At 36.9% G+C, this 27002-nt stretch overlaps 2 protein-coding genes across 2 annotated transcripts in view; one reads left to right on the top strand and one right to left on the bottom strand.

The window, feature by feature from the left end:
* LOC140172730 (piezo-type mechanosensitive ion channel component 2-like) overlaps positions 1-27002 on the bottom strand; it is a 63606-nt gene that overhangs the window by 28070 nt on the left and 8534 nt on the right. The window lies entirely within an intron of this gene.
* On the top strand, positions 15572-23778 carry LOC140136425 (uncharacterized). The gene is made up of 2 exons (XM_072158150.1): positions 15572-17166; positions 23457-23778. Exons 1-2 carry the CDS (start codon positions 15572-15574, stop codon positions 23776-23778), a joined length of 1917 nt encoding a protein of 638 aa, XP_072014251.1.

Raw genomic sequence — 27002 nt, forward strand, 5'->3', positions numbered from 1 at the left:
ATAACAAGGTTGTTACATTAAGGATAAGTACAAATAACAATTCCAATAGAGACAGTCTGTCACCCTTCAGATTACGCATTGCTTGCTTGCTTGCCCTGCAGGTGTAATCATATATTAGTAATGTAACTCCATTGGTAAAGAATTCAACTATGGGAGTCTCTGGCCTCAGCCCTGCTGGACCTGCGGCCTTGGATGTTTTTTATTGATACTGGGCCCAGAAATTCTTTTTACCACTTCAATTTGCCTCATTCTTCAGGCCTTGCCCTCTATCGGGGGCTAGTTTTTTTCACGGCAGTGAAATGATACCACTTGCACCCACATCTCATATGCACAGTTTATCCCTTACATATCCTGTGTCTTGAATAGCTATATAGCCCACCAATCCTGTGGTTAAGAGTCTAGGAAATAATTCCTAATATCTCATACCCTAGTTTGTATGCCGTTATCTAATCTTGCCCCACATGACAACTTACTATTTAGCCCTTAAACCCGGCAAAGAGTCTGTTAAATGTAGGAATTTTTTAGCCTTTTTTATATGCATGTTTGCAATTGGCTTATAGCCATCACATGCTGACAATACACATAACTGATTGGTTAATCAAAACTAGCAGGTCAAGGTCAGGCCTAATCACAAAGTAAACATATCATCTGTATAGAAAACTATGCAGCAGGCGATTTACTTCCAAAAATTACTGCATTGCACAAAACTAAGTCCATTATCTATAGTTAATTGAATGATAATTGACTCTTGTAATAACCCATGTGTATAAACCTGTATAATATTGGTGTTCATAAAAGCAGGACCATGACCCTGATGAAAGCTAGCAAGAGCAAATGACTGTGTAATTTTCTTCGAAGTTATAGCCAAATTTGTTTACTAATGTGACCTCAGATGGCCCCTGGTGACCCTGAAATGACCTTTCAAAAATTTGGCTTTAAATGTTGACTGTACCCACCAAGTTTCATGCCCATCCGACAGTTTTTACTAATTTGACCTCAGATGACCTCTGGTGACCTCGAAATGACCTTCCAAAAATTTGGCTTTAAATGTTGACTGCACCCACTAAGTTTCATGGCCATACGACAGTTTTTACAAATTTGGCCTCAGATGACCCCTAGATGACCTCAGTGACCTTGACCAACCAACCAATACAAACCAGTTCTGTCTCGGGTCAAGATGCACCCACCCACCAAGTTTGAGGAACGTGGGACACCTAGTCTCCGAGAAAATAGGCGGAAGGCAAACTTTAACCAAAACTTTAACCAAATTTGCCACATACACACACACCCCCACACACCCCCCCCCCCCTACATACGGAAAAGTGATTATATAGTCTCCTGCCTTATCAGGCGAGACAAAAATTGAGTGGTTCAATGCTAGTCTGACCTCCGTATAATCTAGTGACCTAGTGTCAGTGTTACCGGGTATGTAGACAAAATGACAGATCTAGCCAGATTTATCTTGGCTCTAGCACCCATATCAGAGCTCAAAACATCATGAGTACAGCAGACATACACCCATATGTTAAATGCCCACCCACTGCAACGCCTTTTAGTGTAGGATAGGTCGGGAAAGAGTTGCTGATGTATATAATTAGCAACCAGTATTGGGTGACCGGGAAAGCTGTTCAATGCATTTGCTGCACTTTTGGGTGTTTCGGTTTTTAATTAATTTCTCTTTTCCTACATCTCTAGTATGATTCAAATACAATAGATGTTATCATTAGCACACACTTTACATATCCTGAAAGTGTCACTGTCCAAAAATACTTTGTTTGTCTGCTTTTTTGGGTACAGTAAAACACATGGACCATCTCTTGATGTGTCGGTGTCGTTCCTCCTCCCAAACACACAAAGATTAATAATGAGAGAATTCAATCTTAAACCATGACAAATATAGTATCTTTAAATGTGATGTGACATTGTAGCTGAGCCATTCCATGTAAACTCCAGGGATGTGCATCACAGTACCTCTTCAATTTTTTTCTTTTTCTGTGTGGTGGTAGATATTGATGAGAACGTAAAATCCTGAAAATGTGAGCTTCATACTCTATTTCGTTTTCCTGTGGCATCAATTTGAAATTTAGGGGGTCATCATAAAAAAATGAGACGCAGCGAGTAAGACGATGTTTGGAGGTTCATACATGTATAAAGGGAACCCTCACAACTTTGAAAAATAGGTATCCTGCGGTACTTTTTTGTGTAGAATTCAAATCTGGCATCAGAAAACTTGTAACCCCTTTACGTTAAAAGATTATAGGGCCCTCAAAACGCAATTTCGTCCATCCAGGACCAACTTCCGGGGGTCAGAACTCCAAAAGTAAAATTATTTTTTTACAGCAAAATCATCAAGACCCTAAGCCACTATCTCTCAGAAATGTTGTCTAGGAACATATTTTCAACATACCTGAAGTTGATGGCGGGGTAAAATGTCTGACATTGGTTTTCAGGGGGGTCAAAATGTACAAAAAATGTACAATTGGGGTTTTGCATGGGTAATATCTCAGCTAAAAGTATTCTAATAGGCTTGATGTATGGGATAAGAGTAATGTCCTACCAAAGGGCTCTGACTGGCAAAAAAAAAAAAAGGTCAGTAAAATTATTTTTACTTTTGGAGTTCTGACACCCCCCGAAGTTGGTCCTGGATGGACGAAGTTGCATTTTGAGGGTCCTATATCTTTTAAAGTGAAGGAGTTCAAGCTTTCTGATGTCAGATTTAATTCTACACAAAAAAGGTGACACCGGTCAAATTTAACATCTGAAATCCTAGCTATATCTGATCTAAGGGGGTCATAAGAAAATGAGAGAATAAATGGGGAAATAAGCTCAACATAAGATATAGTTTCAAACAATAGTTGACAATCTTCCTTATTCAAGTGTATGCTTGATACCATCTTCCATTTTTTAACAACAGAATAACTGCTTTAAATGTCAACTTTATACTATGTTGTTTCCATATTTACAAGATGAAAATGAAAGAAGGGCTTCCATTATTTCCTGTTCTGAAACAAAGTAAAATTGTATTATCGAAAAATATATTTTTACCAAAAAACAGGAACATGGTTAAATTTAAAAACAAGAGAAAAACATTTCATCATAACGTGATGATAATAGCACATTGCATGTCTGTGAAAAAAACACCAAAATACATGCGAGGCATTACACCTCTAACAGATGGTATTAAATAATGAAACTAGTTTCTCTTTATCATTCCCAATTCTTTATCTCCTTTTCCACTATTTCTTTTCAAACTCTTCTTTTATTTAACTCTCTCTTTCTTTCTTTCTTTCTTTCTTTCTTTCTTTCTTTCTTTCTTTCTTTCTTTCTTTCTTTCTTTCTTTCCTTCTTTCCTTCTTTCTTTCTTTCCTTCCTTCTTTCTTACATTCTTTCCATCCATTCAACAAGGATTTGCTCTATACTTTACTTACAACTGTATTTGTCTCTAATGCAACAGAACCACTAATGGTACAAACATTTGATTGATATTTGGTGCTTTGGCGAATTGGCTTTTGATTTGGTAAATTGGCTTTGTTTTGCTTGTTTTCAGAAATGACCTCAGCTATAGTGTATAGATACGGGTTAATAGCAGAATTGATAGGTAACACAAAGGTCACACACCAAGCATAAACAGAAGGGGGTAGAGTAATCACCCTTGTTTGCACCAAGATCCCAAGCAGGATTATCGGTGACCAACAGCAGAAATCTGTGGCAACTATAGCCGTGATCTTCTTTGTTAGTCGAATCTGTTCACTCATATCCCGAGAGCGCCCAACACCCTTAGCAGACTTTCCAACGGCTCTGAATATCTCAATATAACAGCCAAGTATTACAAGGTAACAAAAACAGTTCAAACCCAAGAAAACAGCTGTTGAAAAGTACAATCCATCAAGAAAAGAATCAAATTCCGGTTTTCTAACACCTTCTGGGGAAGGGAAAAAGGAATTGGGCTTATACACATACATGAGTTTAGTAGTGTATTTTTTAGTCAATGCAAGCGGAAGACCGATACATACATGTGAGTTATCATAAAATTTGAAATTTCTTCCAGCTAAGGCAGATGGAACAATGCCTAAAGCAAATGAAACAATCCAGATCAGAATCGCTAACATCATTACTGACTGTTCTGTGATCTTTCTAGTTGAATATGGAAATCTGATGCATATAAACCGGTCTATGCTAATAAGTGTCACAAAGAAAACAGATGCTTCACTGGAGATTATTGACAATGCGCCAGCAATTCTGCAAGTAATGCCAGATCTCCAAGTGTCAGACAGCATTGGAAAATATTCCCCAAAGTAGATATCAGCAGATGCAATGATTATCATATAGATACCCATCATGAAGTCAGATATGGCAAGATTACTCAATAACATGCTATTTACTCTACTTGTTGTGGTCCCTTTATTCCTCCAAACCAGAACAAAAAGATTTCCACAAAGAGCATTTAAACCAATAAGCCACATAACAACTACTAGCACCTTATCAGATAGCAACCGATCACATGTAAGATATGGGGATCTCTCATCCCTTGCTGAACAATTAACTTTACTAGGAACATAACATCCACAAACCTCCTGTTGACTAACGTACACTAGTGAATATCTTGCCAGAGAAGAAAAACTACTTCGAGTTATCATTGTAAGTGGATTATTGTAAAGTTCTAAATCAAATGGATGAGTTAGAAGTTTATTACTTCTTATTTCTTTTATGTTGTTATTGGTTAAACTAACTGTGTCAAGATCGACATTATCATGGAAAATGTCAGTGTCTAAATGTGTCAAATGATTATTGTGGAGGTATACCCTAAACAACCACAACAAACCTTGAAATATATCCTTATCTAAGGTTTTCAGTTTGTTATTAGACAAATCAATACCATGAAGCTCGACGGTATGGAAAATACCAGCCTCTAATTGTGTCAACTGATTATTCTGGAGGTATACCCATTGTAACTGAACTAAACCTCGAAATACATCTGTATCCAATGTTTTCAACTGGTTATAACCTGCATCTAGCCTATTTACATTCGACAAACCATCAAATACACCATTGGCCAATTCCATCAAACTATTCTTTGAGACATTGAGCTGCACCAAGTGAATAAAATCACGGAACATGCCCGACTTTAACCGAACTAACTTATTCATATGGGTAAGTGCAAGTGACCTCAGATCTTGAGTAACATGTCTCAAAATGTTTGGCAGCAAATGTACATCACCAATTCCAAACTCAAGATCTCTAAGATTGTTCAATCTTTCAAATATGTTCCAAACCAGGGTACTGTTTCCACCAGGAGCAGATTGAAATAAATAGAAAACCTCTGCAAATTTTCCAAGGTCTCATACACACTTTCTGGGACATACAATTCTTTTATTATAGTATTAAATATGTACAGATGGCTGAGCCTGTTTAATCCTACTATTATACTCAGATCCAATTGTACTATATCATTATGACTGAGGTCTAAGTGGTTCAAATTGGTCAAATTAAGAAATAACCCCTGTGGTAAACTTCTCAACAAATTGTCACCAAGATGTAGCTTATATAAGCTTCTCAAATTTCGAAACAATTCTGCATTCAATTTGGTTAACTTATTGTTACCAAGGTACAAGGTTTTCAAATTGATTGTATCCTTAAATATACCATTTGGTAAAGTACTCAGCATATTGCCATTAAAGTAGAGCTCCTCCAACTTACTCAAATTTTGAAATAATTCTGCGTTCAGTATGGTTATCTGATTAGATGAAAGGTCCAAATTGAACAAATTTGCCAAATCCTGCAAGACGCCGTCTGGTAAAGTACTCAACATGTTGGACCCAAGGTTCAAAGTAGCCAAATTGGTCAGATTCTGAAATATCCCCTCTGGTAAATTATTCAACTTATTGCCAGAGAGGTACAGTCTTGTTAGCCTACTCACACCTTGAAATAATCTTGCATTCAATTTGGTTATCTGATTATATCTAAAATATAAAACTCTCAAATTGGTCAAATCCTGAAATATCCCATTGGGTACAGTACTTATCTGATTGGAATCAAGGTTTAAAGTACCCAATTTTGTCAAATCCTGAAATATACCCTCAGGAAAAGTACTCAGCATATTGTTAGAGAGGTCCAGGTCTGTTACCTTACTCAAACCTTGAAACAATCCTGTGTTCAATTTGGTTATCTGATTGTATGCAAGATATAATGATCTCAAATTGATTAAATCCTGAAATATACCTTCAGGTAAAGTACTTAACATATTGTACGAAAGGTCCAGGTCTGTTAGCTCACTCAAACCTTGAAACAATCCTGTGTTCAATTTGGTTATCTGATTGTATGCAAGATATAATGATCTCAAATTGATTAAATCCTGAAATATAGTCTCAGGAAAAGTGCTTAACATATTGTAAGAGAGGTCCAGGTATGTTAGGTTACTCAAACCTTGAAACAATCCTGCATTTAATCCATACATTTTATTGCGAGAAAGCTTCAAAATGGCCAAATTGGTTAAATTCTGAAATATACCGTCAGGATACGTACTTACCTGATTGGAGGCAAGCTTTAAAGTGGCCAAATTGGTCAAATCCTGAAATATACCGTCAGAAACAGTACTTAACATATTGTAAGAGAGGTCCAAGTCCGTAAGCCTACTCAAACCTTGAAACAATCCTGTATTCAATTTGGTTATCTGATTGTAACTAAGGTATATACCTTGTACATTGCCCAAATCCTGAAATATTCTCTCTGGCAAAGTACTTAACATATTGCGATAGAGGTCCAGTTTCTTTAGCCTACTTAAACCTTGAAACGATCCTGCATTCAATTTGGTAATATGATTAAAAGCTAGATAGAGTGACTGAATACCCTGTAAATGTTGAAAACTTCTGTCCATTATTTCTACTAAACTATTCTGTTCTAGATCTAGATTGACTAAATCTATTGGATATACAATGAAATCGCTATGATGCTGCGATATGTCGTGGTCATCACATCGATACATTACTTCTCTGGAACCTAGTATCGTATCACAATTAGTCTGAAACCTTATTCTACATTTACTTGCATCATATGACTCACACATTATCTTATTCTTATACCCTTGTACATTTCTACATGAAGAACTCTGTTCTACATCGACACCTGTGCTATTGTGGCCACTTTCTGTACATTGATGCACTGTACCTTCACCTGGTATGCCATTGATGGACAGACTGACAACATCTTGCACAAATATTGTAATGTTCCTGTGAGTTATAATAGAATTACACCACTTAGATAGATCAATGAAAACTATATACTTATTTTGACAATTACCAAGGTCCCCAATGCGTTCAATGTACAGAAATGACTGATCAAGAGGGTCATTCACTGTTTCATCTATCTGCAGTTGGATGTCAGTTCCTTGAGATGCTGTCACTTGAAGACTGCAAGAGTGACCAGGACTACCTCTAAAGAGTGTTCCATCTTCACTGACATTGACAAAGCACAGGTTTGTCACATTAGTTGAGACTTCCCAAAGGGGTTTTACCAGCAACTGTCCTGATACCATCAGTCCATTCCGTACCGAATCATTATTTATTGATATGACAGCGATGATGACAAGCAACTTTGGAATCAGATGCAAAAGGCTTGTAACAGCCATCTCTGAAACGTGGTATTAAGATTCCGACTGCATTTTAGTTTAGTTTAAATAAACAAATGCTTTCTAAGAAGTATTTAATACACTGCAATCATCACTACTATATATTTGCTAGTCACCCACAGCAGAGTTGAAATTAACATCAGCAAGCAATTATAATGTTTGAATGCAGATTCCTTGTTATAAATAAGCCAATATTCTTTGTCCAAGGTGATGATGAGAAGCAGAATCTAGATTCAATTCACTTGATGACCTTTAGGCATTGAAGTTAACACATAAGGTTGCAGTTATTCTGGTGCCAAGAATAAGCCTTCATTCCATTCAATTAGCAAATGGTGCACCTGATTTCTACTTCCCAATCTTGTTCAAGCAATTTCAACTTAACACGCAAAATCACTCAGTAGTCATGCCATACGGATGCAACTCTTTATTGTAATACCGAAAGAAAACTGACATTTTGGAAATTGTTGTCCACATAGTCATGAAGGTGAACAATCGATGTCCAGTTTGCGAAAGTGTGAAATGATATAAAGTTGGTGTATTAATACCCTACTGGGTGTTTTGCTTATAACCTGTGAAGGCTTATGGATAAGTAAATTCACTCAGTTCAATGAAACTAGTCACTTTCATTCACTAAGTACAATAAAATTATGCACTTAATTCAGTTTATTTAAATGAAGTGCCTATAAAAGCAGGTGAGCGACAACAAACTGTGCACCAAAAGTTTGGTTATGTTTTAAGTGCTTGTGACCACCCAATCACACCTCTGGTTACATCTGATGAGGTACCACTTTCTAGGATAGAGGTTATCCGTGTTCTATAAGCTGTATATCCTATGAACGACTGCTATACCTTGTTAGGACTTTCAAAAGAAGTACATGTATGTGCAACCATGGCTGTTTCAAAATAGCCCGCCAAGAGTCATGCAGGTAACTCCGAGGTCATGCATTGACTTGTTTTGAATAAGGAATACTACGGGAATCAGCGCCTTTTGTTAGAAGTCACACATGAGTAAAGTGGATAACCTCTATAGGTACTTACGCATGACATCATTCACTTCCTGATACTTGTGTGCATGTGCACAGAGTCAAAGTCAAAGAACTGTATGGTGACCTACCGAAACTTTCACAGAAGATCAGAGAGAGGAGCACACATTTCGTTGGGCATACGTACAGAAGCAAAAATGAGCCTGTAGCTAAGCTGATCCGTTGGACACCAAAACATGGAAACAGAAAACCTGGTAGACCCCTTCTAACATACGTGGATGTATTGAAACAGGACACTGGACTAGATGTTATGGATTTAGGAACGGCCATGCAGGACAGAAGGACTTGGCGTGCTGTTGTAGTTCGAGGACACCACTCATCTTAAGCAAGCAGGGTCAAACGTTTTATATGTTGTTGGTGCAGTTACCAATTTTATGGAGGAACCAAAAACACAAGGCACTGCTTTATGAATAGCTTGTCAGCCAGTCTGATCTGCACAATGGATTAATGCGTTATGTAATACACTGCGTATGGATGTTTGTAAAAGACGCTTGGTCATACCATTCCACACATATCTAATTCCAACGACATGAATTTAGTCACCAGTTTATTGATAGAAACAAACTGTCCAAACATCTACTCCCAGTTGTGATGTGGCTTGAATATCAATGTGAGTAAAACTCCAGAAAATTGGGAAAACAATTCTTAAATCTACAAACAAACCAGCTATCACAGGTTGATTCCTGTATTCACTCCTTGGTGTGTTGTAGCTGTGAAGCTAATATTTCAGTGCTCATTGGAGTGTTATTTTCATTTCTGGCTTAATAATATTAGTCATATTATTGATCACAATAATAATTCCTGCTTACTTAAAATTTGTAGCCTTGTGATTGGTTTTATAAGAGTGTATTAAATGTGATTGGCAGATATGGATATGGATACACTGGAAAATCAGTGACATAAATATTAGAAGAGCTTACAGTTATATCCAAACTTTACATTTGGAGCTCAGTGATTGGCTAAATGAAATGTAATGTGATGGCGCATGTAAGGTAGGATATGCTTAATACAATTAAGTGACAGAAAAAATATTTTCACAAAGATAAGAAGTGATTATTGTTACAGTTATATCCTTACTTTACATTTGGAGCTCAGTGATTGGCTAAATGAAATGTAATGTGATGATACTGTGAAACATTGTCTATACTTTGATCAGCTCGTAATCAGCGGGCCTTATACCATCGCGGATCAATATCAAAAAGTTTTATTTTGAAAACTTTCTTGCGACATCTCGCCAGAACCATTGCGAATTATTGATTCAAGTCCTATACTTTGTCTAGTTTCTTTAACATGCAAAATATAGACCAGACAGGTCAACTAATAACACTCTTAACATGGGTCTACTTTTTGGCGTAGTGGTAAAAGCCTAACATTTCCCGCCTATTACAAGCTGATGTAGAATGCATATAGAATGTTTTTCATGAAAGCTAACTTAATCCAGAAGCTACCCATAAACAAAATTATAAACTGAGGTCAAAAAGAGACTTTTAAATTTTCATCAAAATTAATCAAAATTTCACACAGGATGACTTCAATATTCTACTGGAAGCTGTTCCATGTCAGTGCATTTTGCTGTTGTGTCAGTTGGACAACTGCTTGGTTACTGACATGTGTTTAGAGTAGAGTACTGAACTAATCCTGTGTATAAATTTGGTTCGTTTTGATAGACAGGATTTTACGATATGACCCTGAGAAAAATTTTCTTTTTGAGCTCAGTTTAACATTATGGAGTTTGAGCCAGTAAATAACTGATACAAATGTATGCACACAAGTATTATTGTAAGTCCAATCAATCGTATTGGCAAAACTACTGTTCATTAGGTGGAAGGGCTGTATTTAATGTTAGCTTTGGATATATAATTACTTTCTTTATTTTCCACCTGACTTATCCGGGTCAAAAATCAAGAAAATAATTAAATATCCAAACCTAAAGCTAAATACGGCGCACAGTGTCAACACCCTGTATTATAAATATTTTTTTCATAGCTCCATACTCCGTAGGTGAAATCAATATTCTATTGTTGACATAGATAAAGAAAGTTTACATATGCATTGTGAAATACACGTGTGATCGAATATTCAATACAAGCACCTTTATATAATTGTAATTCTCAAAATTAAATATATCACAATTTTAACTTACGATTTAAAAATCGTTACGCCAAAAATACAGTAAAAATGTATCCAGAGCCAACAGCAATGGTCGCTAATTAGTGTATTTAATTTCAAGTTAGTGTATTAAAAACAAAACCTGGGGTTTACCTCAAAACAAATCGAATTTCCTTGGAATAGCAACACCATATGGGATACTAGAGCATGCGCAAATCGTAATAATTTGTAGAATAGAACTTGGTGGTATCTTACATGATAGTCGTACTATGCTTAGCCTGAGTCGCTCGGCCTATCTCGAACAAAATCGCCATGCGTAGCTAATGAAAAACGAGAGGATTCGCCGTACTATCACGGCAATTGGGATGATGACAAAACAGCCCCAGCTGAGGAAGCCCCTGTCATAACCTTTTATTTGATACACGTCTCATCTGGATCACACGACTCTGCCTTATTTACATAACCTTGATTCTTCTCCATGAAAAGTTTTTATGTTTTTAAATACTTTATTGTGCAATAATTGAATGTACTTTTGTTGTAATATGTTCAATAATTTGATCTGACAAGTAGAATGAAATTAATGAAATGAAACAACCTGCATTAGTACTTTTGAGGCTATCTGCTTAATTGTATTTGCATACCATGTCATCACAGTGCCATGTCATTATTGTGTTTAGTATAGAACTATATCATAAAGTGCTATTAGATTGCATATTCTTATCGTAAGAACCTTGATTTTGTATACAAGTTTATATTTAGCCCCTACATTTCGGTTTGGGCAACAAAAATGACATAGCCTTTGGCAAACTTGAAACTTTTCTTGGCTGAAGTTGTGTAAAGGGTGCAACATGAAAATTGACCCGCAAGTGCAACAAATGTTTTATAACATTAATAGAGCAATCAAAAGGGTTTTTCTCTCCATCATTGGAAAGTGTTTGACTATATTTTAAAAATTGTTAAGTTCATCTTAATGAAACATTGATTGGGTACAGTTTGTGTAAACTCAGACCTAATAGAGGATGTGCACAGATGCACTGTTTTTATATACTATAAATGTTGAACATCTTTGATACAAAATTAGTTCAAGCATAGAAGAATGAAACATCTGCTTCCATAGTGGAAGTAAATATAATAATCGTAACCTGAAAAGAAGCAAACAATCAATCCGTTAAAAAATAAAACAAACATCCTTTGGAAGATTTAGGAAAATATCTTCCACATTTTTTCAAATGTAATTGGTCAAGTGGAGTGAGTATTTCAAATAGAAGTACCCAACTGTCTATTCTATTCTATTCTATTCGAAACTCATACTCACTCTGTGGAAGACTTAAGCTAAATCTTCCACAGGGGTAGTGTGGATTTTAAACGGAATAGCCCAATTAAATGTGACTCTCAAGTGTACTTTTCAAATAATGCAATGGTATATAAAATCATTTTAAAAATTTCTTTAAAAGCATCTCAAAATGCTTTTGTGTGGAAGATGGTTGGCTGAAATGAGTTAATCAATATCATCATTATCCCAACCTTATCTAAAAATACTGATATGTATAGCTAATAGGTAAAGTGGGTTCCAAGGTGATTTGGTATTACTACATCTACTGAATAGGCACATCCACACTGAGGGCTTTCTGCTTAAGCAACACGGTTCTGGACCAAACTTGGGGGAATCTGCCCAGTGAACACTCTTTGGGATTGCAATCCTTAACCCTAACCCAACTAGGACTCATAAAGCTCACTATTAAAACCGCTCTGCGTGCATGCATTCCACGGGACTTGATGACGCAATCAGACCAAGTCATATACATGATATACCCAGGGAATCGTTGGCCGGGCCAACGTCACCTGTGTAGCTACATGCTGGGGATCTTCTGCGTGGCATGCGAGGGGTCCGAGGTTCGAATCCCGGGGTGCCAAGTGACTTTCTTCTTCATCTTCTCTCCTTTTCGTTCCTTCTTTCCTTCCGATAGCACAAAAGCCACGGGTAGGGTTAGGGTTAAGTTTCCCCAAAATTCATCCCCAAATTTATCCCCAAGAAATTTAGGGGATTTCATGACTTCCTACTGCAGTGTGAATGATACATTTTGTGATTCTCGAGTGATTAACTCATGGTTCAATTTGGCGTAATACTAGATAGGTCACAGTAAGCTTCCGGTTGTAATTTCAAAGATGACGATATCAGGCATTGCAAAACTCAAGGATTCCAGGCTTTAACAGTCACACACTCAGGGATTAACTTAGGAATCGCAATACTCGAGCACGTCGATCCACGACAATTCTATGACCGTCTGAACAAGACTATATAATGATCAATTGCAATGTATAAAAAGAGACATGCAGCTCATATGCAATTACATTAACATTAAGTGGATTTTAGAATATTTACTCTTGAGTGTTATTTTTCATTTACATGTACTATTACAGGTAGGTGCCCTTGGTATTAATTTGGATTCAGGATTAATTGTTGCAGATTTATTAAGCTAATGCATTATTTTGAAGATTAGAATAAGAAATTATGGATATAATGTTTAAATTAAAGTACTGTTTACCCGAGGTACAAATGTCCATTAATTTGCAAGAAATGTATATTGAAACCATGCAAGGTTTCGATCGACAAGAAACACCAACAAGATTTGCAATTTAAAAATTTCGAATCCCATCACACCTGGGACGATAATGTACTGAAGGAATTATAATCTGTGTATGCATTCTGGGTAATTTAGTAGCCAATACAAAGATTGTGCACTTAGTAGCGCGAGTTCATAGCCCTTCAGTCCAAATATGCCATAAAATTTGTATTATATCGCGATTTTTTTCAAAATTATTCAGAATGAAATTTGGTGTGTCTGATGTGTAATCAGGTCCCACAAAAATACTGGGCATCTTCTTCGTCTTCATGTTGTTTGTTTATTTTTAAAACTTTGGAGCAAACAGGTACTGCGGTTTTTAATCAACCTATCAATTTCAGCATGTCCTGAATCAAAGAGATATACACCTAAATAGTAAAACCAATATTCTGACCCTCTGCTACTGAAGTTGATTTGAACCTGTTTTTCTTCCTGAATACTGACTGCATTAAAGGAGTGTTCATAAATACTTTGGTGGGGGGGGGGGGGGTATGGAAAAGTTGGAACCTCCCACATCCAAATTTTTAGATCCCATAAAAAAGGTGGATATTTTAATCCCCATTTTATGGTCTAAAATGTTTTTGATCCCCCCTTCATGTCCTAAAAAAGAAACCAAAATATATGTTATTAACTCATTAGCTAAAAATGACCATTTGGAGTTATTACTTACTGGAGTTATAGTCTTACATCTAAACCGTAAAGTGCACATTTTGTTGATTTTAAGCTTGAGAGTACACAATTGAATACTTAACATACACGCAAAAGTTTTGGAATGTGCATAACTTGTAGTACATTTTACCCCATACTTTTAAACTCATAAGTGTTTTTTTTTCCCTTTTCAGGACCCAAATTTTGTTTGATATCCCCATATATTTTCCAACCCCCTCACCAAAGTATTTATAAGCACTCCCGTATTCCACCGTGCCTTTAGTCACAGATTATAGAAGGAAGGGCTGTCATCATCATCATACACAGGCAATTCATAATTTTGGATATGTTCACTTTTCTCCTTGATAACTTGTTAAACATTTGGTGTGAAAAGCTCTAATGATTTTTTTCCTTTAAGGATGTCGAAATCAAAATATATTTTCTAACAACGTGTACGGCGCAAAGTTCATTCTTGGCAACAGCAGATCGCCTCAGCAGCCAATCAGAGACAAGTGTGTTTCAGCGTAGCAAATACGCTATGTACGCTTTCAAATACCTTCTTGTCAAAGGTTTACTACAGAATAAATAGTAGACTTCAAAACAAATTGTGAATTGGACTTTTACGTCATCACTTGCTCATACTTCAAATAACCATTATGAAGTCCGACTTCTATAAGTGTATTCGTTTACACTGCAAGTCGAGTCAAGTCAAGTTTGAATTCGACAAAAGTTGCTCTGGGTCATCATTAGCAGTTGACTTCTGAAATTGAGTTCAAAACGCAACAACTCTGTTTAGACACAAATGAAGTGGAGTTCAAATTCGACTAAAGTCCACTTTAGGCTCTGTGTAAATGAGATCAATTGCATGGCACAGATGCCAAAGCAAACATGTCATTGATAATTAATTAAACAATGCATATCGACTACTCGGTGCCAGAAGTGGGTAAGTGCCATAGCTGCCCTGTGAACATTAGGGAATTTACACATAGTATATTGTACTCAACTACACATGGCAGCTATTGCATTTACCCACCTCTGGCAATGAGCAGGCAATATACACAGGGTAACAATCAATAGGATCTCAAGTAGCACAGTCTGTCAGTGCACAGTTCTTTAACCCCAATACATTTGCACACTCATTGTATGACAATTTGAACTCATACTCCACAAGTTGAGGTCAAATTTTGAGCTATGATAGTTAAGTGGAGGTTAATGAACTTCACCACTGGAAATGAGACCATTTTGACTCATAGCGAGTAGTGATACTAAATTTGACCTTTAAACTACTCCAAAGGTTGAATACATGGTCATATCCGGGTATACTCTCAAAGGAATTAATGGTAGAACATGACAAGATCATTATAAGCTACACAATTCACAATGGCAACACGCGGTAGGCCTACAAAGAGTGCATCCAAGAGAACCAGAAGTTTTGATGTATATGTACCTATACAACAAGGTTCAAGTCAACATGTCCACCTTCAAATTCTACAAGGTGATATTGTAAAGAAAACACTCATGCTATGGTTGTCTTCAGATCCAAAGAGGACACCACAGAAGGTGATTCATTGAGGATATTACAGGCTGCTGGAGATGGTATAGAAGCTGAGTATCAACATGCTAAAACACAAGGAGGGAGGAATGTAGCAAAGGGTGTTGTATTAACTGGAGCAGGGAATTTAGAACATCCCAACCACATCCTGCATCTACTGGTGAATGAGAATGATGTGAGATTTAGAATAACACTCGCTCTTGCTCTCAGAATAGTAGAACGGCAGTACTCAAAATCTATAGCATTTCCACATCTCCCTTCTGGACTTTGTTCAATAGAAACAGTCAAGACTATGCTGGAATCTTTTAGTGATTTTATTAGAGCCGATTGCCCGATATGTCTACACTTCATACAAGTAGTACAAATATCTGATGATGGGTTTTATCAATACGCGGATGCCAGACAGAGAGTTGAATTTGAGATGTATAAAGACTTATTGATTGAGAAAGTAAGCACACACTATGTGGATATTGTAGATGATATTTATGATGATTTTTATGATGATGCAATCACAGACTCTGACTCTTATCTTGAATTATATATGTCAAACTCTGATCTTGATTTATATATGTCATGTGGAGCTAAAGTTGCAAAACCTTGCCTAAATATACAGCCTCTTCCCCAGCCCACATCAATACGCATCTTATCACACAGAAGACTGTCACACTCGCATAATCCTGCCTACAAGGGAATTCATGCCAAATTGGGCCAAGTCAGCCTTCACATGGGCCCACCTGAAGGCTATCATATCTATCAGAATGTCAAGACAGCCTTTGTAGACATCCGACATGCAAGCAAAAACCTGAGCAAAAGCCATCGTTGGTCATCAAGGATGAGCGAGTACAACAAAGTTCCATATGACCATCATGAATTCTCAGATGCTGAGGCAACTCCTCTGACTGAAAACATCTCTATGAAGACAGCAGGACACCAGAGTCTGTTTGAGATCACCATTGATGATGAGCCAGGGAAATTCCCTAGAATAAGGTCAGCCATACATAGAGTACTACAATTTGCAGATCAGAAAGGCATCAAGTACATCATCTTCCCTTCAGAGTTTGATTATGGAGATGATCAAATTGAGAACGTCTTCAAGAAAGAGGAAGGAATGCATCAGTGGATATATGAGTCCCATATTTTCCCACTTCTCTACTACAATGCTGTTTATGACTTTGCTCTCTATGACCAACCATCAACTCTACATAGCATCCACATCAACTACAACTACGGGTTGCACATCAACTATAACCACTCATGGGGTTTGAATCCATACAAGAAGCTATGGCATGAAGGGTTCCCCTCCACCCAATTGAAAGAAGCCGGTTGCTTTGATGCCCTCTTCACCCAGGTACAATTGGATCCAATCTTCCAAGCATGTCATCTGAGTGTGGTGAAGGAAACCTACAGGGTCATCAGACTGAGACATAAGTGGGAATGGAGTCCATTTATACAAGCATTTCGTCAAAGACGTGAGAAACAAACCAATCTTGCGAGATTTACCTACGGCCGTGCCCTGCAAGAAATAGCACCACTGGAGATACCAAATGACATCTATTTCACAGAATGGTAAGACAACAAATAAGTATGTGGATTTGTGTTTTAGCATTGAAAGCAAAATTAGGGGCAGGTTTGAAGTTTAAACCTTTTTATATGTGAAATGTCCAATAAATGATATTTTTGTCTTTTTAATGTTTTTCTACATTTTTTGGTAAATGGGAAATCTAATTAGTTGGCTATGACTGATTTGTTGACAAAAGCATGATAGTAAACATCTTCAGAACTGCACATTTCCTGCACCCACCCAATTAAGAAGAAGAAATATCCCATGCATTACTCAAAGTCAACATTTGTTTTGGGCCTAATTCTAAAATTCTTGAATTTCCTCCATATTAATTGATTTCTGGCTTTTTTATAACAAGGCTACAACGCATGCATGTTATTTCATATGCATTGCTCAAACCAATCTGATGATTTAAGTGATTTAAGCGTGATAAATCTCAATCACAGATTTTGTTTTACCCTACTTATTTGTATTTTCATCAATTTATTGATATTAGTATATTTTTAAAGAAACTGTCAAGAATGGCTTTTAATTAAGCGAAGTCGAATTAAAACCAAATTGTCAATGAGGAAAAATTATTTTTGGCCGTGTGTATAATTTAAATGTTTTTATGCCCTTGTGTATAAAATGGTTTAAGCCATTGCCTTGCTTGGAAGCACATCAGATGTGTGCCCTCACCCTCGTTAAAACAGGTGGCTGTTTTCTGTATTGCATTCATAATAGCTTTTTGTTATATAGGCCTATGTTTTGTCGTTGCTATACAACCCCGGTATGCAACTTCAGGTGGTCAAATGGGCTTTAAATTCTCCCAGCTTCATTCTGTGTTTTACTATCATCGAGAGATCTTGTGTTATTGAAAAAAAAAACCACCCTCCACACCCAATAAACGTATTAAGTGAAAATAAAGTCAACAGCGGAACATGTTCAAGTTAACATGTTTTAGCGGAAAGTTAGTAAGAAAAATGAATGGGTTCTAAGTTTTATGTAACATGTAAAACATGTTTAATGATAAATTATGTGGTTTAAAATACATGAGCATTAAATGTTTAGGGAGATTTAAATGTGTCAAAGTTAATCATGTTCATCAGAAATACCATAATAAATGTCAAATGATAACAAAATAAGGTAACTTTGAATTCATGTTTAACAGCATAAGATTTGATCTAAATATCAAGCTCTGCACGCTTTAATTGAAGTTAATTTAACGGTTTAACATGTGAATATAACATGTTTAACATAATAAGTAGGAACACGGATAAGATAATAACTCACAAGTCAATAAGTGATTGTAACTTTGAAGTCGAGTTTAAGTCTAAAAACTTCAATCGTGTATACCCAAGCATTAGACACTGCATAGTATAGCTGTCTTGTTTAACTAAGAATGTCTCACAGCGCAAAACACTGGAGAAAAATTGTTCACAATAAGAAAAACTCGACTATATGTAAATATATTCTTAGAGAACTAGCTGCCTGGAAATAAGGTAATAAAATGTCACAAAGTTCAAAGTAAGTTTTGATATGACTCTGAATTCAGACCAAGGTCTAAAGTCTGAAAAATTGTATGCTAAATAACTCCACAATAAGAATGTTTCTGTCAGCGTGAAGGAGGCATTTTATGATAAAATCTAATAGTAGCCAAAACAACTTACTACATAATCAACAAGGCGGTTCTCGAACCACGAGTCTCGCCTGCTATCGTGACCGCCTGCTTTTGTGATTACTTTTGGTAGAGAGGTAAATGAATTTGGCGGTTATCGGCTGGGCACGATTATCTGGCTGATGGTAACTGTACCCACCAAGTTTCATGCCCATGCAACAGTTTTACTAATATGACCTCAGATGACCCCTGGTGACCCTGAAATGACCTTCCAAAAATTTGGCTCTAAATGTTGACTGTACCCACCAAGTTTCATGCCCATACGACAGTTTTACTAATTTGACCTCAGATGACCCTGGTGACTCTGAAATGACCTTCCAAAAATTTGGTTTTAAATGGCGACTGTACCCACTAAGTTTCATGCCCATACGACAGTTTTTACTAAGTTGACCTCAGATGAAACCTGGTGGCCTCGAAATGACCTTCCAAAAATTTGGCTTTAAATGTTGACTGTACCCACCAAGTTTCATGCCCATACGACAGTTTTTACTAATTTGACCTCAGATGACCACTGGTGACTCTGAAATGACCTTCCAAAAATTTGGTTTTAAATGGTGACTGTACCCACTAAGTTTCATGCCCATATGACAGTTTTACTAATTTGACCTCAGATGACCCCGAAATGACCTTCCAAAAACTTGGCTTTAAATGTTGACTGTACCCACCAAGTTATATGCCCATCCAACAGTTTTTACTAATTTGACCTCAGATGACCCTGGTAACCTCAAAATGACCTTCCAAAAATTTGGCTTTAAATGTTGACTGTACCCACCAAGTTTCATGCCCATCCGACAGTTTTACTAATTTGACCTCAGATGACCCCTGGTGACCCTGAAATGACCTTCCAAAAATTTGGCTTTAAATGTTGACTGTACCCACCAAGTGTCATGCCCATATGACAGTTTTACTAATTTGACCTCGGATGACCCCTGGTGACCCTGAAATGACCTTCCAAAAAGTTTGCTTTAAATGTTGACTTTACCCACCAAGTTTAATGCCCATCCGACAATTTTTATTAATTTGACCTCAGATGACCCCTGGTAACCTCAAAATGACCTTCCAAAAATTTGGCTTTAAATGTTGACTGTACCCACCAAGTTTCATGCCCATCCGACAGTTTTACTAATTTGACCTCAGATGACCCCTGGTGACCCTGAAATGACCTTCCAAAATTTGTCTTTAAATGTTGACTGTACCCACCAAGTTTCATGCCCATCTGACAGTTTTTACTAATTTGACCTCAGATGACCCCTGGTGACCCTGAAATGACCTTCCAAAAATTTGGCTTGAAATGTTGACTGTACCCACCAAGTGTCATGCCCATATGACAGTTTTTATTAATTTGACCTCAGATGACCCCTGGTGACCCTGAAATGATCTTCCAAAAGTTTGGCTTTAAATGTTGACTGTACCCACCAAGTTTCATGCCCATCCGACAGTTTTTATTAATTTGACCTCAGATGACCCCTGGTGACCCTGAAATGACCTTCCATGAAAGGTTGACTGTACCCGCCAAGTTTCATGCCTATACGAGTTTTTAATAACTTGACCTCAGCTGACCCCTAGGTGACCTCGGATGACCCCAAAATGACCTTCCAAAAATTTGACTCTAAATGTTGACTGAACCCACCAAGTTTCATGCACATATGACAGTTTTAGTAGTTTGACCTCAGATGACCCCTAGGTGACCCCGGATGACCCCAAAATGACCGTCCAAAAATTTGGCTCTAAATGTTGACTGTACCCACCCAGTTTCATGCCCATACAGCAGCTTTTGCTAATTTGACCTCAGATGACCCCTGGATGACCATGGGTGACCTTGACCCACTAACCAATACAAACTTGTTCAGTCTGGGGTCAAGATGCACCCACCCACCAAGGTTGAGGAACGTGCGACCCCTGGTCTCTGAGAAAATGTATTTTGCTTGTTACGCATAAATTATGCAAAAATAAATAAATAAATGTTGGTATTTATACAGCGCCTTTCACATGTGAACATGTACCAAAGCGCTTTACATTTATTCCGCCGTCGTTAGAATATGTCAGCTGCCATACAATGCCCAAGGCATGCTCATACCATTGGGCGGCGCTCAATGGACAGTATTCATAACAGCTCCCCATTTCACACCTGGGTGGAGAGGAGTAATCGAGATAAAGTGCCTTACTCAAGGGCACAACACGATGGCGTCGCCGGGGCTCGAACCCGCAACCTTCCGATTATGAGTCGTAGCCCGTTCCGCTCGGCCACCGTGCTCCCTTAATTTAGGTATTTAATTACCATATTTTGAGCTCAAAATCTAATCAGGTCGAGAGCCTCTGGCCCCGCTACTCCCCACCAAGTTACGTCACTGTACCCCATACAGATCTCCAAATAAGCTGTTCACACGGTTTTTTGCTTGATACGCATCAAATACGCATAAATTATGCAAATTAGGTACTTAATTAGCATATTTTGCGCTGAAAATCTAATCAGGTCGAGAACCTCTGGCCACGCAACTCCCCACCAAGTTACGTCGCTGTACCCCATACAGATCTCCAGATAATCTGTTCACAAGGTATTTTGCTTATTACGCATATATTATGCAAATTAGGTACTTAATTACTATATTTTACGCTCAAAATCTAATCAGGTCGAGAACCTCTGGCCACCGTGCTCCCTTAATTTAGGTATTTAATTACCATATTTTGAGCTCAAAATCTAATCAGGTCGAGAGCCTCTGGCCCCGCAACTCCCCACCAAGTTACGTCACTGTACCCCATACGGATCTCCAGATAAGCCGTTCACAAGGGTTTTTTGCTTGATACGCATCAAATATGCATAAATTATGCAAATTAGGTACTTAATTAGCATATTTTGCGCTGAAAATCTAATCAGGTCGAGAACATCTGGCCATGCTACTCCCCACCAAGTTACATCACTGTACGCCATACGGATCTCCAGATAATCTGTTCACAAGGTATTTTGCTTATTACGCATAAATTATGCAAATTAGGTACTTAATTACCATATTTTGCGCTCAAAATCTAATCAGGTTGACACCCTTTGGTCATACTACCCCCTATAAAGATTCATCATCATAGCACTTACGGTTCTCAAGATAACGCGTTCACAAGCTTTTTCCGAACACACACACGCACACACACACCCCATAGTGATTACTAAGTCTCTCCCTGAAAACTAGTTGACATTAAAAACACAATCAACAGTTTCCTTGGCAGTGTGGTAAATACACACCAATGTAACTGTGCTTAATAGGAAAAAAAATACATGATGGAAATGATCGAAGAAATACTTTTCATGTCTATAAAAGAAGGCGCATAAGTGCAGTTATTTTTCAGCTTTCAATGATATTCTGCATTAATTATATGCATTTATGACATCCCAAATGGAATTATTATCGTGTGTATTTTATAACACCCAATTCAATACTTTACGCAGATTTCAAATAATGACCAAATCATGGCAAATGACATGGTCATTATTTGAAATCTGCGTAAAGTATTGAATTGGGTGTTATAAAATACACACAATAATAATTCCATTTGGGATTGCCTTTCAATTAGCGTGTGATAGTTTTGTCTGCGTTTTGGGACCTTTTTGGGCTCAATTATATGGTATGGTATATGGTATAAGATATATGGTGCTAATCAGCGAATATTAGAAATATGATGGACAATGGTAACTTGTGCCCTTAATTAGCGCAAATTATGGTCATGTTTGGCTTTGGGCATTTACCATAGGGAATAACATGTGCCCTGAAATTGCTGCGGATTATGGTCTTGTCCGGGTCAAGGGTCACTTTCCCATGGAATCTAGAAGTTGTTAAATTACTAATAACGTCATAAGAAATAATGTGCCTGTAAATACGCGCAAAATGGTGTCTGAGGCATTTTTCTTTGGTATGAGATACTTAAGAAATCCCATAGAGGATATTCTTTATAAATAAACCAAATGATCTCTCGGTTGGTATAGAACATGACCACCACCATGTAGTTGTCTCCCATGTTTGTTTTTGAGTTCAATGACAATAAAGATATTGTTTTTAGCCATACCTGTCGCCTTGTTGTTCTACACAAAATAATGACATTGACAAAATAATGACATTGTCATATATGAGATGATAGAAGTATGACAGAGACATAAAACAATACTTCTATTCTTTAATTATTTAAATCATTTGAAATTTAGTTATGACACCACTGCTGCTTACACATATCCATGGTGATTCCAAAGTATTATCCTTGCGGGCATAACAAAAATGATCTAGTTAAATGACCCTAACAAGGAACATGCTTTTTTGCTATCGGAAGGCAGAGAAGGAACGAAAAAGGAGAGAAGATGAAGAAAGATTTCACTTGGCACCCCCGGGAATTGACTCCGGGACCCCTCGGGTGCCACGCACACGATCACCGACCTCATGCCACGGGGTAGTCGCTTGCCCGGCCAGTGACTTGGTGCCCATAAATGACTTAGGGTGATTGCTCAATGCCATCACGTGAAATGCATGCATGCGCAGTGTTTTTCCTTGTAAGATTTTGTAAGATTTTTAGGTGTTAGGGTTAATGATCAAAAGTTATTGGTGGTAAATAGCACACTCTATTCAAACTGCACTGATTTTATTCTGTTTTTATTTGCAGCAGTGATGCGAAGTCCAAACCGGGTAATGGCAAATCATCATCATCTGATGGAGCTGATGAGAGTGTGGGAGACTACAAGGATCATATAGACATAGACAGTTATCTTGAGAAGTGGGACCCACAACGCACCAAGAAAGTGGTCATGTTTGACAACACACCACCACCTCCAAAACTGCCAGTTTCAGAAAATAAAAAAAAAAAAAAAGAGAAAGGGCTTTCCCCTTATCCTCATGCTCCTACTCCTCGTTCTCATTTCCCTCCACCTCTCCCTTCTCCTGTGCCTCCTCCTTTACCTCCTCCAAGACAAAGCAGCAAAATATAGGAGAAAACAAGACTAACAGGAATGGTGAAAACAAGATTTACAAATCGGAGCAAACCAAAAGAACAATATGTTAATGTTCAGCAGGACAAAAACAATAGTCACGGATGTGCTATTTGCTAATAATTGTTGTCCAAAACAAGTTTCCCATAACCCCAGCAAACACAAAAACGTTTTAAAAACGTTTTAAATAAGTTATATTTTGGCTTTTGGTTTAGGTAAAAACGTTTTAATAACATTAAAATGTCGGGTTATATAAAGGTCATGATAACGTTTTAAAATGTTTTGTATAAAAACACACTACAACAATATTTTTAAATGTTTTCAAAAAATGTTATTGTAAACTATTTTTGCAAACATTTTTGCCAAATATTGTGTCAATACTTAAATAACATTATGTTAAAATGTTTGAACCCAGCAAACACAGAAATGTTCTTAAAATGTTTTTTCAAAACCTTTTAATAACATTTAAATGTCGGGTTACAGGTCATGAAAACGTTTTTAAAACGTTATTGAAAATATTTTGGGCAAACATTTTTCGCAAAATATTTTTTCAACCCCAAAATAACATTTTGTTTAGAATGTTTTGTATCAAGTTTTCAAGAATGTTTTTGGAATGTTATTAAAACGTTTTATACCCTTTATATAACCCGACATTTAAACGTTTTCTGTAAAACATTTTTGTTTGCTGAGCACTAGATTATCAACAAATGTTTTTTAAGGTTATGAAAATGTTTTATACTCTTAATATACCCTTTATATAACCCGACATTTAAACGTTTTCTGACAACCTTTTATAACCTTTTGCGAATGATGTCGAAAACGTTTTGTGTTTGCTGGGACCTTATTTGACAGGGTATTAGACTGCAAAAGTTAAGGTCTTGGATTCAAGTCCCAGGTTATCAGTGCATTTTTGTCAAGCCTCACTACTGCTGTGTTATACACAGAAACTTTCCCCACATGTAAGTGCCACAAGGAAAGAGAGTACACATTCCATGTTATGTGGTTATATAAAGGGTATAAACATTTAAATAACTTCAAAATATAAATGTTATTTAAGTATTGCCAAAACAAAAACACATTTGTAATAAGTTCATAACATTTATATTTTTCCAGTGTTTGCTGGGTGCTTTAGGCTATAATTTTTGTACAAAATATCCAGCGGAGGAAAAAAATCATCAATAATAACTAGCTGTTCACTCTGTTACTCTGTTACTTAAATATGGTAAATTTTTAAATTCTGGGTTTTACCAGATTGTAATGTACTTTGGTCAATAAAGATACTCTGCAAAATTCAAGACTTTAGGTGCTGTAGTTTTGTCAAAATCCGAGATTTTGAATAAAACGATGGAACCGGCGTTTTATTATTACAATGGAAATATTAGTCGAACACGTATGCAAAGTACGTACACGGCGTGCGGGATACACATACACACACACATACGCCGAGGAGTAAATTCCAATTTTGTATGCTTTACCTCACTTGTTCGGCTCAAAATTAAAAGGGGACATATCTGACAGTGAAAGCTAACATTTTATGGAAAATAAATACTAATCTATTTTTACAGAAATGTTATAATATGTCTTTAATTTCAATTGTGAGTAGATGCAGTACTTTTAGGTGATAAAAAAGACCACTCATCTGTTCTAAAAAGGGCCTGACATTTTGGACAAATAAACTTAAAGTTAATATTCCAAAATAATAAAATGGAAGTTAAATTGTATTATTAACATGTGTTATAAGTTAAAAAGAAAGTTTGTAACAGAAGGCCACAAACATAGCCTTTTAATTCACATTTTTGCCTATGTCTGGGTTTTTTCATGTTTTTGACCCTTTTTTTTATTTTTGTTCATTCATTAGAAATAAAAAATTGGTGTCAGGGCAGCAAAAAAAAAAAAAAAAAAAAGACAACAAATAAAAAAAAAGCTATCCCTAAATATGATATTAAAAAAGAGAACATATTCAATGGTGCCATTCTGCTATTATCATACACAGGCCATTCTTATTTTGGATATTGTTCACCTTTCTCCTTGAATCAAACTTGTGAAAATTTTGGTGTGAAACTTGAAAGTGTGCAGGTTTGGTTTTCATTTACGGATATCAAAACTGAAATCTATTTAGCTGGCAGAATGACTGCATCCCTTTATTTCTACCAGATATTATACGTAACATATTATCGATTTTACGTCATCAAACATTTGTTAGAACTTAAACATTACTGGAAATAGAATGGCAAACGATTAAATAACGTAGATAAGTTACATACAACATTGTATGTCTAATAAAAAGTCTGCATACTGCATTACACCCTATAATCCCACTCACAATTTCTGTATTCCCTGCAGCTGCATTCAGCATATTCAGTGTAGCATAACTCATGACCTTGGGTCTATTTCACTAAAAATGATTTTGGATATAAATAGCCCAGTCTATCAGGGAACCGTTCTTTAACCCCAATACGCTTGAGGTCAAATTTTGAGCTTTGACTGTTGAATGAGGGTTAATAATTTTTGGCTCATAGAGACATGACACTAAACTTGACCTCTAAATTACTCCAAAAATAGAATATATGGGAAATCCATGTATAATACATTTTCATTCGGATTTATGGTAGAATATCACAAGATTAAGAACACAAATTCAAAATGGCAACAGGCGGTACAAAGAGTACATCCAAGAGAACCAGAAGTTTTGATGTGTATATACCTATACAGCAAGGTTCAAGTCAACATGTCCACCTTCAAATTCTACAAGGTGATATTGTAAAAGAAAGCACCCATGCTATGGTTGTCTTCAGATTCAAAGAAGATTCCACAGAAGGTGATTCATTGAGAATATTGCAGGCTGCTGGTGATGGTATAGAAGCTGAGTATCAACATGCTAAAACACAAGGAGGGAGGAATGTAGCAAAAGGTGTTGTGTTAACTGGAGCAGGGGATTTGGAACATCCGAACCACATCCTGCACCTACTGGTGAATGAGAATGATGTGAGATTTAGAATAACACTCGCTCTTGCTCTCAGAATAGTAGAACGGCAGTACTCAAAATCTATAGCATTTCCACATCTCCCTTCTGGACTTTGTTCAATAGAGACAGTCAAGACTATGCTGGAATCTTTCAGTGATTTCATTAGAGCAGATTGCCCGATATGTCTACACTTCATACAAGTAGTACAAGTAACTGATGATGGGTTTTATCAATACGCGGATGCAAGACAGAGGTTGGA

This window comes from Amphiura filiformis, chromosome 16 (assembly GCF_039555335.1).
Source record: "Amphiura filiformis chromosome 16, Afil_fr2py, whole genome shotgun sequence".
NCBI lineage: Eukaryota > Metazoa > Echinodermata > Ophiuroidea > Amphilepidida > Amphiuridae > Amphiura > Amphiura filiformis.